Genomic DNA, 13,961 nt, shown 5'->3' on the forward strand with positions numbered 1-13,961 from the left:
GAACTGAACCAGCAACCACGGCCAATAAATGAGGGAGTGGAAGTTATTTTGAGAAACATAAGAGCCTAGGAGGAGGCGATACACTCTGTTCAAGTTCTTCGCTCATCATATTGATGCATTTGAAAAAATATATCCGGCAAGCTCAGTACCTCTTAAAATTTGAATGGGAAAAAGAGCATAAGTTTAAAAAAAAATTTAAAATTATACTGAAAAGGAAACCAAACTCAGCCAGGCTGGTTTCACATAGCCAAGGAACTCCACACAAATAACATAGGCCTACACTTGATGCTTTTGTAATTGCTTCCGGCCCTGCCCTAGCTTTAAAACCAGAGAAACCTTGGTCATGTGAAATGATGACCGGGAGGAGAAGCATCCATGCTCAAACAACAAAGGCGAGGGAATTCGGTGAACCCAAACTTAGTACGCCTAATGAATTCAAAAGGGTTCAGAGGACAAAAACACTGAATGCTTCCGAGGGGCCTGGCCTCATTACTGCCTGTGTTCTCTATCTGGCCAGGGACAAACAACGACACACACGCTCGACCTGGTTGGGTGTGACCGGAGCTGAGGTTGAAAGGAGTGAGGGCAGGAGACTGGTAATACCTAGAGACCAAAGGATTAGGATACGACAGAGACAGTGCTGCACTGCCAAGTACGTAGGATAGATCTCAGGTAAATGCCAATAAACACTGATCTCCATCTTGGGGGGGACATTCAACTCATAAATTGAAATGTATAGGAGGGGTATGAAAGGAAATAGTATTGATTCCAACCCTGGTCACAAAAACACCAACATCTCCATGCTGCAAACCATGTTGAAGGCTGGTGCTATGAACAGCGGCTTCTGCCTTGTTCAATCCTACTACTAAAGATGCAATAGATCCTGTAGCGTTAGGAGAATGTCATGTTGAATATCGCACATTTCAGCAACAGGGACCCGTTTTAGCTACACACACACACACACACACACACACACACACTAAACAATCTACAAAGGCATGCCGTAATGAGATGGGCAGAAAAACAGCCCTAAATTATATGCTTAGCCTAGTCCATTGATTTGCATACACACATATTGTGTTGAATTATACTAAAATGACAAATCTTGAATAGAGAAATTAATTAATGAGTGTTACATTATCGGTGTAAAAAGAGCTCTGCTGGTGTTCACTTGATGTATAATAGAAGTACTCAGTTGGGCATCATTTCTCACCTTTTTGCCAGTGGAGCCTGTCTTGGTCAGGCAGGAGCGTCCCAGGGACTGGTACCCACCGATGACCTCGATATCCTCCACGGCAGGGTAGCGCTTCTTCAGCAGGGAGCCCAACTGGGAGTAAAGGGCCTGTGGTGGCGTGGAGGGCGCCTGGGCCCCTCCGGAGGGCTCTTGGGGCTCTAGAGAGCCAGGCTGAGGCTCTGACTTACGTTTAGGCACCACAGTGAAGGTATTCCCCTTCCGCCTCTGCACCACTGGAGTGGGGCTGGGGGCAACGGGCTGCGAGGGGTCCACGTCTATGTCATCTATGTTGGTGACAGGTAGCTGGTCAGCAGGGGCTTCCTCTGGAGGTGGCGACTGGACAGAGGGGACTGGGAAGGGTGCTGGAGGGGAGGGGGTCGCAGTGATGGTGGGTGGGTCTGGTTTGGTTAGCCCGGCTGCCCTCACCTCATCCCGTTCCTCTGCTTTACTCTTGGAGATTGCTGGGTTGGGTGGAGGGGTGACAGGGGTTGGCACTCCTAGAGTGGGCATCTCTGCCACTCTCTGGGAGGGAGGAGACTTAATCGGGCTGGAGGGGGCCGTGCTGCCCGGGGAGGCGGCGGCTCTGTGGCGTTTGGGGAAGACTGTGAAGGAGTTGCGGGACTGGAGACGCAGGTTGGCAAGGGCACGGGCCTGGATGTCCCCGGCAGGCAGCAGGGAAAGGTCAGGGCGGGGTGAGGGGCAGATCTCGAATCCAGGCGAGGGGGGAGACATCGGGGGCATGGTGGGACTGGCAGGGGACTCGACACGACTGGTATCCGGAGAGAATGGCACCTTGGGTTTGGAGGGCACCTCTGTGCTCTCCCAGTCTCTCTCTCGGAAAGGCTTGGTCTGGGACCCCTCTGCCTCCTCTATGGGGTTGACCACCACACTGCGGCCCCCACTCACCTCAAAATGCTGGCGGTAGGAAGACACTGACTGAGCGGGTCCAGCAGAGCAAGTGGTGCTGTCAGGCTCACAGAGAGGGGGCTGTGGCTTTGGTTTGGAAGACTGGGAGCTGAGGAAGACTGAGGATGACAACTGTGTGTTACCTAGGGTGCGGACTGGTGAGCTAGGCTGGGCTTGTGACTTGTATTTTGGCACCAGATCTGGCTGAGGCTTGGGTCGTTGTCTTGGCCTGCTTGAACTGGTTTCCAAGTCCAGGAGGTTCTCTGTGCTGCGAGACTTGGGTTGCAATTTTCCATAGTTGCTGTCGAATTTCTGCAGCATGCGGCTCACCCTGCCGTGACCCTCTCCTGTCTCGAATGCGGCCTCGTGACCAGGACGACCCAACGTGCTCAAATTCTCCTCGCTCCGGCTTAGTGCGGTGTCATAAATGACCACCTCCTTTGCTCGTATCTCGGTAACCCCACTGCCTCTCCGGTCCAAGAGGTCGTTGAGGGAGCTGTAACTGCTCCCATTCTGCTGCAGATAAGACTCGCTTTTTATTCCACTCGCCTCCGGAAAGTAATCCGGATCGGATTCTATGATAATGATATTCTCAGCGCGTATAGTCCGAATTCCAGGAACACTGCCATACAATTCCAGTATGTGCTGAACTGGACGAGTGGCGTTCTCCCTGTCCTGTTGTTTCTTTCGCTCCTTCTCCAGTTTGATGAAGGGGTTCTCCTGCAATGGGCCTAGACTGTCCTGCAGAACCAGGCTTTCCTGTCCCTCGCCATCGCTTACCGTTTTCTCCGAGTCATAAGGGTCGGTGGCAGTCCAGGGGTCTTTGTTTGTTTTCACCGGCGAGAGCTCTGGGGACGTGGGGGCGCTGCCACGCTTGCCTGCAAAATGCTGGCTCGCTGGAGTGATGGTGTAGTTCCGAACTGAATTAGCACTGGTTCCATTGTCTGTTTTTGAGGCGCTGCTGTTTCCCGTTACTTCGCCATTAACCCGCGATAAGATCGCGCTTGGGCAAGGCTCAGTTGCACCTGCTCCAGACGCGCCGCCCTTTGCTTTCCTCCGCTCGAGAATCTCTCGTTTCCAGGCCGGCATCCTCGGGCTCTCCTGCCCAGCCTCCTGGCGGAGCACACGGACTTCTCCTCCAACAGACATTTTGGGGAGAAATTGAATATCTCCGGGGTTTGGGAGATGGTGTTCCCGGAATGGGACGGAAAGCTGTATCCTCTGTCTGTCGCTGTACCTGCAGCGCCGATTATAGTATACACATATACATCCCCACGGTCTTTTTCAGTCTTTCTACGTTCTTCTCCCTCCCTCCGCGACTCCTGACCCGCCCTCTGCACCTGTAAACCTACGTCATTCTTCAGCTCTGCGCCCAAAGAAGCAACCTCATTTGCTCATATCGATTTAGAATACACCCCCTTTTCACAGAACACACACCAAAGGAAATCCCTCCTCTTTCTATTGTTGAGTAGGCAAAGAGGACCTGTCAGTCAAGGAAACTCAGCTCAGCCCCCTTTTACTGCTTAACCCTTTCAGTGAATACATGTTATTTTAAGATCCCGTATCGACCACTAAATTGTTTTTTAAAATAATAACATTATGGATTTCATTTTCAATTGAATTCATGAACTAAACATGGAAAGTAAACCAACAAATGGTTTGAAAAGATGAAAGGCTATGTAAAGATAGTGATTGTGAAGCAGGGTGAGAAAATTGTCGCCTATCAGTCATTCGTTACTTACGTGTAGGCTTTGCTGTAGCATCCTATGGAAAGACCCATGTCATAGCGTAGTTATTCATATCTATTCAGCAAGAGGTTGATGATACCACCTGACAAATAATCCTGAGATAAATGCATTACGAAATAAATGAGGCGGTATTAGAGGTCTATTCTGAGTACAGCATGTACGAGATTACTATTGTTCCTCATCAAACATTCATCACTGCACTGCCACTACGAAACGTGAATCCCAAGGAGACATTAACATACGGACGGACACTGAAGAAAGTAGTGTGTTATATGGAGCAGTCTCAGTCAGTCGTAAATTCTGTTATAGAATGATTTGTAAAAATGCATCCTATATGCAATGGATTTTTTTTGTAATTTGTTTTTATCTGTGGTGTGCCTAGAGAAAGAGCGCAAAATAGTTCAATTCCATATTTTAAACTTGTTTTTGATATGCTGTGCTTAAAAAGAACAAAGCTCTGAGGTTTTCATCTGAGGAAAGTCCAAGAAACACAAAAAAGTTATTGCGGTTGCCTCTAAAGAAAAATGTCTTAGATATAATATAATTCATTATGACAGGCTATGCCTGCTACTAATCTACAAGTTATTTAGGAAGAACATTAGATGGAATCCTGTTAAGACTATAGTTGGTGAGTGGATCATGTTCGATTCACTGTCATCCACGTAACAGGAGAAAAAAATGTAGATTAGTGTTTGATGAGCCTAAAATTGTCAAACGGCTAAATAAAACGTTTTATTTTATTAAGTTTATGACTTTTCCTTCCATGAACTCACGCCCATGTGAACTTTGCTTTAGTTTTATAACTTGGATGTCCTTCCCAATGTTGACTTGGGCATCGGAAATTGATGAGTCTGTCACCACTCCCATCTTCAATGTAAATAGCGACACACCGTGGTCACACTTCGTCATCACAAGGGATAACAGTGAACATACTGTACCAAATATCCAAGTCTACAAAAGACACAACGGTATTGTGTCTGTTCAGAATTGATCCAAAGTTGACTGATTAATGTTTCATAGATTTTTGAGGAGCTGAAATAATATTGCATGATAAACTTTACCAGCTCAAATGCTTATTTACACATACAGTGCCAATCAAAAATTGACACACCTAATCATTCAGGGGTTTATCTTTATTTTTACTATCTTCTACATTCTAGAATAATAGTGAAGACATCAAAGCTATGAAATAACACATTTGGAATCATGTAGTAACCAAAACAAGTGTTAAACAATTTATTTGTGAGATTCTTCAAAGTAGCCACACTTTGATGACAGCTTTGCACACTCTTGGCATTCTCTCAACCAGCTTCATGAGGTAGTCACCTGGAATGCATTTCAATTAACAGGTGTACCTTGTTAAAAGTTCATTCGTTTGAGGCAATCAGTTGTGTTGTGACAAGGTAGGGGTGTGGTATACAGAAGATAGCCCTATTTGGTAAAATACCAAGTTCATATAATGGCAAGAACAGCTCAAATAAGCAAAGAAAAACGACAGTCCATCATTACTTTAAGATATGAAGGTCAGTCAATCCGGAAAAGCTTCTTCAATGCAGTCGCAAAAACCATCAAGCGCTCTCATGAGGACCGCCAAAGGAAAGGAAGACCCAGAGTTACATCTGCTGCAGAGGATAAGGTACTTTGATTGGTACTGTATAGAGAAACACAACAAGGGTAATAAAAACAAGAACATAATAAATGGGCTAAAACAAACAAAGTTGCAGACAGTCTTACCAAATTCAAAAGACCGATTACTTCAATTCTCAAATGTCCCTCTCCCGCATCACATCAGGATATAAATTACAATGAAGGATAAAATGAGGCCATCAATACATGCTTGAGCAAGAGGTCCATAACAGATCAAATACAAAAAAAAGGTATCCACAGGAAGCAATGTCCAGGAGAGCCATACTGACAAAGGACTGCTCATGGAAAACACATTCTGTCACACTGTCCTCAGACAAGGTTAGAAATAGAGGGGAAGCCTGTGACCCTCATCTCTCCAGCCATTAGTCCAAAAACTATTTCTCAATAGTCAGTTAATTAAAACAGTCACCTAGTATGAATAAACCTGGATCTTCTATGGATGATAAACGACTCCTGCCCTCATCACACCGCCCTTGGAATCAGTTGACACGGCAGGCGCGGATCATCAGTAGCTGCAGGAGGATGAAGAGCGGTGAGACGATAGGACCAAACCACAGGTTGCGTGCCTGTTCCTGCTCAACCAACTTCTGGCACAGCAGCACCTCACACACCAGCTTGAGGCCGAGCACCATCAGCACCCACAGCAGCCTCAGCACTGCTAGCCTTTTCTCATTCTCCTGGTACAGCCGGATGGATACAATAGCCGTGAAGTAGGTGCTGAGGCCATCAGCGGCAAACAGAGGGGCGAAGACCAGCCACCAGCTCATGCCAGGGGCAAACAAGTCAGCCCGCAGCGCTACTAGCACACTGAAGACCAGCAGAGCTCCCAGGTGGAGGAAGAGCTCGAACGTGGCAAAGCCCAGCCATTGGACCAGCTCCTGCAGGGAGAACAGCATGGCCTTAGGGTGGAGGGAGTGGATTCAGGTGGACTGTTCAACCAGGGACTGAATGGGGCAGACTCACTGGTTCTACTCAGGAGATGTGACGTTTCCAGACTCAGGGTGGTAAAGTGTGAGGGAAGGGAGACATTGAGGTCTGGGCAGAAATCCACAGAAGGCAATAGGAAATGGCCCTTAACAAGGAACTGCTGCACAGACGATCAAGCACACCTACATCATTGAAGACAGTGGGGGCAGAGAGGACGAAATACTGTGAGCCAATGAAGAGTTTCACATGTGGAGGATGTCTTCATGGAATCAAGTTGTTCTGCCTTTATTTAGAAACATAGACATTTTATTCAGAGCATGACAACAGTTTACAATGTATTGAAATTGACCTAATGTTACACTGTAAACATCAACAAAGTGACAGTATTTCCTTCACTTCCCTTTTACCAAGCTATATTGTAACAAGCGTGAAGTTGATTGGAACAACTACCAAAAGTTGCAAACGTTGTTACAATCTCATTCTGTCTTCTAGACTAATGTTAGTCTAGTAGTATGTGTCCTTCACAAATAGCCTACAATATATCAAGGGTTGATGACAGTATCCCAATAATGGACTAAAGGAACCTATCGTTACTCCTTATAGTCCAAGGACCTTACATGTTCTGTTAGAATCTAATTGGTTCTGGCAACCAAAACAGCCAAATACTCCATCTAAACGTGAATCGATTCTCAATAAACACTCGGAAAAGATTTTCCAGGTAAGCCCAATTCCCCATTAAATAACTAGTGAAATCCCCTCAAAATGATCCAAAACAATGTTTCTAATACAAAATTAAATTAAAACAGACTACCCCTTGCTCATCAGGAAACTTGTGTACGTTGTGATGGACATTACAATTGCTTCACAGGAGCCTGGCAAAATTATGTTTGTAGTGTAGTTAGCCACTGAATTCACTGTCAGCATGCAGTCAAAGCTATAACCACTTTAGAGCAAACTAGTGCTCTCAAATATTATCCTAATGTCAACATCAGATGGGAGTTGTATTAAAAAAATTTTTTGCTGCCGTTATATTGTAAAAATTCATGAAAACATGTCTTAATTTAACGCTGCAATATGTAACTTTTTGGACGAACCGACCAAATTCACATAGAAATGTGAGGGTAAACTAGTGAAATCAGTAATACTCTATTTGGGATCAACCAGTTAAATGTATTGATGTTGCTAGAGATGAATGTGACAGAAGAATAGAAACGAACTAGATTAACTGTCGTAATGAGCCTTTGTGCGCCCCAATCAGTCGGCAGCTCTGCCAGCCAATGAAACCAGTAGGTCAATAGGAGAATAACTTTCATCTGTTCTAATTATTAGCTAGATTTGGTCGAAGATGTGCTCCCTGCTGAAAACCATTCTCCAGCCTTGCGAAGCACATGTGCATCAAGTACGGAAAATGTGGGCTAGACATCTGGCAAAAACAACATATGGCAAAATACATGTGCATCTGGTGGACATACGGCCCAATGCTTACACAGCTGTTCGGAGCATGCTAGATAGCTAATTTTAGCGCAGGCGGTCGCCTCCTGTCTTCCGTAAACAAGCGCTATAACGTGGAGATACGGTCACGTGGGAACACTAACCCTATCAAGGTGTGTATTTTTTATTTATTTTACTAGGCAAGTCAGTTAATACAAATTCTTATTTACAATGACGGTCTACTGGGGAACAGTGGGTTAACTGCCTTGCTCAGGGGCAGAACGACAGATTTTGACCTTGTCAGCTCGGGGATTCGATCTAGCATCCTATTGATTACTGGCCCAACACTCTAACCTTTTTATTTCTTGCTGATATGAAAGATAAGTCCTTAAGCGTCCAAATCCGTACCGCAAGCAATGCATGTTAATGTTCAGACCGAGCGTCGGGGATCTTCACAAAACTCCCCCCTACAAGACGCCTTTGTCCAATTACTTATGTGTAATGTAATGGGACTGAGTCGTGATCAAAGACTACTGTACTATGGTGACAGTTGAAATCGTTCGCCAGCTAGCTAACTGCCTGGCTACATTCATGGTTTTAACTGACAACAATCGCTCACAAAGATTCCCGATAATGTTACAGTCTAGCTAGCTGGTAAAATGCTTTATTGTCAGATCATTAGGCTGACGTTAGCTGAGCTACAGTAACGTTACAGCAAAGTACGTGGTTACAGTGCTCGCACAATCAACAACTAGCTAGCTAAAGTTACCTCGTAGTCCTTACCATCTCATACTAGCTACAGATACGTTATCCATCTGTTCATGTGTCAAGTAATATGGGTTATTATAGGACATGACAAGGTTTAGCTTTTTTTCATATATATTTTTTTTACCTCAATTCCGATTCAAGTGTCAGGTTAGCCTTTTCATAATGTTTTCATTCCGTAACTTAAATCTACCGTGTACTATCGCGGGAACTTGCACGTTTACGGAACAATTTGTGCAGTGAGGTGGCTGGTTAGTGTCTGCGTCTAGTGCAAGCCAAGGAGGACTTACGGACGGACGGACGTACGTACGTACTGTACAAGGCAAGAACACCGAAATCCATGTATTTATTTTAGTAGAGTTAACATTGTTGTATGTTAATTAATGCCGACAAGTTACGTTTTTTTTATGTTGCAAGGTTTACAAATCTGCGGAATATGACCAGGAGGAGTTGCAAGTGTGTTTTCTAGTCGTGTGGTGCATGGAGCATATCATTGGCCCATTTGAGCACATGATTGTTGATAGTCAAAGTTAGCTTTCTGTCGTTCATTACATCTGTCGTTCGTCACATCCCGATATAAAACTGTTGTTTTACATCGGATTTTGCTTAGTTCTCATAAATGTAGACCTTGAATGTCAATGATCTTGAAATTATAGCATTAAAGGGATCTGCAATGGGCTTTCATAAATGTGAGCATTTATTCTGCCTCCAGCTGTGTGAAAGCAAGCATTATCACTGCTGTCACTCAGGGTCATCCAACTGTTTAGTTTAAGTCAGGTTATAGCCTAAACTACTCTCTCATTCCAATGCATCTCAGAAATGTGGGGGTGAATAAAGGTGACACTGTCAAACCTCTCTCTTTCTCTCAGCGCAAAGATGAAGCCGGTAGATTCTCTCCTCCACAGTGGCTATTTTCACGCAACACTCAGATGCTGGCAGAGCTGTGCCTCAGACTTGAGACCTGAGAATCTTATTTACCCCATCTTCGTCACGTAATGTCTCCTCTCCCACACAGACACTAGGATGTCGTCTTGATGTTGTGATACAAATGCCAGATTCCCCCGTGTCAAAGTCAGTTATACTGTGGGCTATATCTGAGTGGCTGTGTGTTTTTTACGACATGGCAGCTTTCTTGTTCTTTTCTCCAACAGTGACAGTCCTGATGCTGTGGAGCCCATCGCTAGTCTACCAGGCCAGGCCAGGTAATGACTCCAGATAACCTGTTCAATGTGGTTGATTATCTCATCTATGGTAATTGCTTATCTACACTAGGTACAGTAGTTGAATACCCATCATGTCCTGTTAATGTGTCATTTGTTGTAATCAAATTTTAAAACATAAATTACTTTGAAAGATCATTTTTATTCAGTCTTTGTTTCAAAGTGATCTGAGAGTGGGAATGAGTGGGGGATGGGAACCATTGAGATCAAGGCTGTGACCTCCAGATAAGTACTGTGAGGCAGGGTGGATCCAGATAAGGAGAGAATCCGTTAGCTGTTTGTCCCACACAACCCTCCCTGCTCATGCATCATTTGGTTACAATAAAATAGGCTGAAATATAATACTGAGGCCTAAGCCTTGGTTTGTTTGTTTTGTTGACCAAAACAAATGTTATTTTAGGCTATAGAGATCAAATGCATCCCAGTGCATTGATAATGAAGTGCCACTTTGTAATTGCTTGCCTCAAAGTGGTATTGAATTAGCACTTTAGTTTGTCCATTCCATGTGTCCCCCTCAATCTCTTTTTCTCCCAACAGATATGGAGTGAATAAACTGGAAGGCATGCTACGCCCCCTTGTGGAGAAAGGCTTGAAGTGTGTGCTGATTTTCGGCGTGCCTGCCAAAATCGCTAAGGTACAGTAAAGTATATGCACTCGTAAAATGTGTATTTTCTTTTGCCACCACATCAACTCCGAAGGGCTTATGACTGCAACCTTGCACACTGTCATAACTTTGACCTTTCTTCTCAGGATGAGAGGGGTTCGGGTGCAGACACAGGTGATACTCCGGCAGTATTGGCTGTGAAGAAGATAAGCTCTCTGTTCCCTGACCTGCTGATGGCCTGTGACGTCTGCCTCTGTCCCTACACCTCACATGGACACTGTGGTCAGTCACTCTCTATCACATCTTTTCGCCTACAACAAATGCAAATCTAACTTCCTTTGATTAACACGACAGTGTTATAAGACTGCACTCTGATTCGCCCTCAGGAATCTTGCGGGAGGATGGCACTCTGGACAATGGTGCCAGTTGCCAGCGTCTGGCAGAAGTGGCATTGGCCTACGCCCGTGCTGGTGAGTCTGGTCACTCCTCCCCCCTCTTATCTACTCTCACTTCTAAAAATACTGGACCGATGTTGATACTGCTCAATGGGGCACCACACCCATGTCAATGGGATCTCTTGTTCATCTCGTACAGGCTGTCACATCATTGCACCCTCTGATATGATGGATGGGCGAGTGGGAGCCATCAAACAATCACTGATGTCCAATGACATGGGCAACAAGGTAACAGATGGGAGCACTAGTTTGTACATAACCTTATATTCATATGAACTCAATAAGGAAAGGAAAGCATTTGCCATAAGGAAACCCTTAGTAAAGAAGCCACTAATGCTGAATCTCCTGGGGGAAAAAAAGTTATGTTTTTCCTCCTTCCCCCCCAGGTTTCTGTACTAAGCTACAGTGCTAAATTTGCTTCCTGTTACTATGGTCCCTTCAGGTAACTAATGATTGTAAAACCAAGTATGGACAGAAAAGGCATTTACTTACCAGTTATTATTTGACAGGATGCTCTAAGGAAGCTCTGTTTTTTGTGTGTGTAGAGATGCAGCACAGTCCACACCAGCATTTGGAGACCGGCGTTGTTATCAGCTGCCACCTGGTGCAAGGGGCCTGGCACTGCGAGCTGTGGTAAGAGTGTCTGAATTGCATGCATGTGTATGAAAGGTAGAGAGAGTGTGTTTTTGTCAGAGCTAGTTAATTTACCCAGGTGGTTGAGGTTTTGTTTATGTTTTTCTCTCAGGACAGAGATGTCAAGGAGGGGGCAGATATGCTGATGGTGAAGCCAGGACTGCCCTATCTGGACATAGTGAGGGAGGTCAAAGACAAGGTTAGTATGTTCTGACTAATTTCTCTCTGCATGGTTAGAGTTTCAGGCTTCAGGATCAGTATCGATAGTTTCAGCGAAATAACCAAACATTAAGTTCACATCCAAGGGTACAATAACCAAACATTAAGTTCACACCCAAGGGTACACCCACAAGCCTATCATTAGGTGTTATGAAGACTCCAAAACCCTTCTGCTTTTACCTGCTCCATATTTTTCTCACCACCCTCCTCTGCTCCTTTCCAGCACCCCAATCACCCACTGGCGGTGTATAACGTGTCAGGGGAGTTTGCCATGCTGTGGCATGGAGCTCAGGCTGGAGCCTTTGACCTGCGCACCGCTGTACTGGAGTCTATGACCGCCTTCCGCAGGGCAGGTGAGAGGGGAAGGAAGTCATTGGGTCTGGAGGAACAGTGCTCTGTTCTCTATAGAGAAAGAATGAGTTCTACTGCTCTAGTTTTATATTCTTCCCTTTAGGTGCTGACATCATCATCACCTACTACGCACCTCAACTGCTCACCTGGCTGAAAGAGTAACAGACAGAAGGATGGACCTACGGATTGACATGCGATTAGCTCCTTTTTACCAAGCTGTTCAATGCTGAACTACACTGACAAATGGGGTCTACTGAAGCCAAACTGACATGTGAGAACAGGCAATCTATCTTCATACATTAATTTACAGTTTATTTTTCTATATAACATTGATATTTTGTTCTGGGACTCTTTTTTTTAATCATGTGCAGCAACCACAAATTCTCACCAAAGATGGTATTCTTCTAGCTCGTAACCACAGCATATCAAATAAGGTTTGAAGGGTTAGCCTAATGTTAGATGAAAAAAACCAGGACTGTAAAAGCTATCTGTTGATTGTCTTGGTGGGTTTATGGGTATTTTTTACTATTCTATAGTTTTCCAAATTGAGTAATTATGGACTTTTATTTTATTCTGTGCCTTCTGTAATAGCCACTCTGGCTTCAGCACTGATATTTACTAGTGTTTGTAAGGTTGGGTTAAGAAACCTGTAAAGCTCTTATTGACCAGGGTAAATGGACCTATCCAATGTCCACATTTTTGGGGATAACAACAATAAAGCTACAATCGAGTTTGAAATATGGTCCATAGACTTACTTTTGTTTTATTACGTATACCTTTGTTCAATTTTTTACCGTTAAATGTTTACTTAAAGGAAATAATACAATAATGAGGCTACAGTATATAGGAGTACCAGTACAATGTGCAAGGGGGTACTTTTGTAGTTGAGGTAATTGGGGTAATATGTACATGTAGGTAGGGGTAAAAGGGACTAGGCAATCAGGATCGATAAAGAGTATAAGTAGCGTATGTAAAAGTGTGTGTGTTTGAGTGTCCATTGAGTGCATAGAGCTAGTGCTAAATGAATAGGGGATCAATGTAAATAGTCTAGGTAGCCATTTGATTAACTGTTCAGCAGTCTTATGGCTTGAGGGTAGAAGCTGTTTAGAAGCCTCTTGGACCTAGACTTGGCTCTCTGGTACCACTTGCCATGTGGTAGCAGAGACAACAGTCTATGACTACAATTTTAAGCGCCTTCCTCGGACACCGCCTGTTATAGAGGTCCTGGATGGCAGGGAGCTAGGCCTCAGTGATGTACTGGAACGTGTGCACGCACTACCCTCTGTAGCACCTTAAGGTCAGATGCCAAGCAATTGCCATACCAAGCAGTGATGTAGCCAGTCAAGATGCTCTCAATTGTGCAGCTGTATGACTTTGAGAGTCTGAGAGCCCATCTTTACAGCCTTCTGAGGGGGAAGAGGCATCGTCATGCCTTCTTTACGGCTGTGTTTGGACCATGACAGGACCTGCTCCCTATAGGCCCTCATCGTCGTCAGTGATCAGGCCTACCACCAGGAGTCATTAGCAAGCTTAATGATTTTTGTATTTTATTAGGATCCCCATTAGCTGTTGCGAAAGCAGCTCCTGTTCCTGGGGTCCACACAAAACAAGTAACATGACATAGACAACAGAACTACATACGTAGTTTGTAGGCACACATAGTCCACATATAAATACATACAAAATATCTTGGTCAAATAGGGGAGAGGCGTTGTGCCGTAAGGTGTTGCTTTATGTTTTTTTAAACCAGATTCTGTTCATTTGAGCAATAATGGCTTTATATAATACAGTACACTTTTTTGAATTTGTTCTGGATTTGGG

General features: G+C 44.5%; 3 protein-coding genes across 8 annotated transcripts in view; 1 reads left to right on the forward strand and 2 right to left on the reverse strand.

The window, feature by feature from the left end:
* The window catches only part of LOC112230965 (taperin), a 28,209-nt gene extending 24,723 nt beyond the window's left edge, over positions 1-3,486 (reverse strand). The window contains exon 1 of the mRNA XM_024397407.2: positions 1,214-3,486. Within this exon, the coding sequence (XP_024253175.1) occupies positions 1,214-3,289 (2,076 nt within the window). The 5' untranslated portion in view covers positions 3,290-3,486. The remainder of the gene's footprint in view (positions 1-1,213) is intronic.
* Positions 3,487-5,421: 1,935 nt separating this feature from the next.
* Positions 5,422-8,913, reverse strand: LOC112230967 (transmembrane protein 203). Of its 2 annotated transcripts, XR_002950394.2 has the most exons (3): positions 8,786-8,913; positions 5,945-6,745; positions 5,485-5,539 (listed from the first exon to the last, which is right to left on the reverse strand). XR_002950394.2 is itself a non-coding variant. In XM_024397415.2 (2 exons), exon 2 carries the CDS (start codon positions 6,429-6,431, stop codon positions 6,015-6,017), a length of 417 nt encoding a protein of 138 aa, XP_024253183.1. In that variant the 5' UTR covers positions 6,432-6,644; positions 8,786-8,871; the 3' UTR covers positions 5,422-6,014. The 2 variants fall into 2 exon arrangements, 1 of the variants encoding a protein (XP_024253183.1); XM_024397415.2 differs by having other exon boundaries at positions 5,422-6,644; positions 8,786-8,871.
* On the forward strand, positions 7,834-12,885 carry LOC112230966 (delta-aminolevulinic acid dehydratase). 5 transcript variants are annotated; one of them, XM_024397410.2, is made up of 12 exons: positions 7,834-8,066; positions 9,528-9,650; positions 9,810-9,860; positions 10,416-10,512; positions 10,629-10,764; positions 10,869-10,952; positions 11,077-11,165; positions 11,324-11,379; positions 11,483-11,570; positions 11,683-11,769; positions 12,013-12,142; positions 12,244-12,885. In XM_024397410.2, the coding sequence occupies exons 2-12, from the start codon at positions 9,535-9,537 to the stop codon at positions 12,300-12,302; spliced, it is 993 nt and encodes a 330-aa protein (XP_024253178.1). In that variant the 5' UTR covers positions 7,834-8,066; positions 9,528-9,534; the 3' UTR covers positions 12,303-12,885. The 5 variants fall into 5 exon arrangements, with proteins under 5 accessions (XP_024253178.1, XP_024253177.1, XP_024253180.1 ...); XM_024397409.2 differs by lacking the exon at positions 7,834-8,066 and adding an exon at positions 8,884-8,980; XM_024397412.2 differs by lacking the exon at positions 7,834-8,066 and adding an exon at positions 8,896-8,960.
* The last annotated feature ends 1,076 nt before the right edge of the window (positions 12,886-13,961 follow it).

Source organism: Oncorhynchus tshawytscha, linkage group LG33 (assembly GCF_018296145.1).
Source record: "Oncorhynchus tshawytscha isolate Ot180627B linkage group LG33, Otsh_v2.0, whole genome shotgun sequence".
In the NCBI taxonomy this organism is placed as follows: domain Eukaryota; kingdom Metazoa; phylum Chordata; class Actinopteri; order Salmoniformes; family Salmonidae; genus Oncorhynchus; species Oncorhynchus tshawytscha.

Bases quoted from the DNA above. Each gene is read 5' to 3' on its own strand.
- LOC112230967 (XM_024397415.2), bottom strand. From the start codon at position 6,431: ATGCTGTTCTCCCTGCAGGAGCTGGTCCAATGGCTGGGCTTTGCCACG.
- LOC112230966 (XM_024397410.2), top strand. From the start codon at position 9,535: ATGAAGCCGGTAGATTCTCTCCTCCACAGTGGCTATTTTCACGCAACA. The intron at 10,513-10,628 runs GTACAGTAAAGT...CTTTCTTCTCAG, and splicing joins TGCCTGCCAAAATCGCTAAG to GATGAGAGGGGTTCGGGTGC. The intron at 11,166-11,323 runs GTAACAGATGGG...CTTCCCCCCCAG, and splicing joins CCAATGACATGGGCAACAAG to GTTTCTGTACTAAGCTACAG.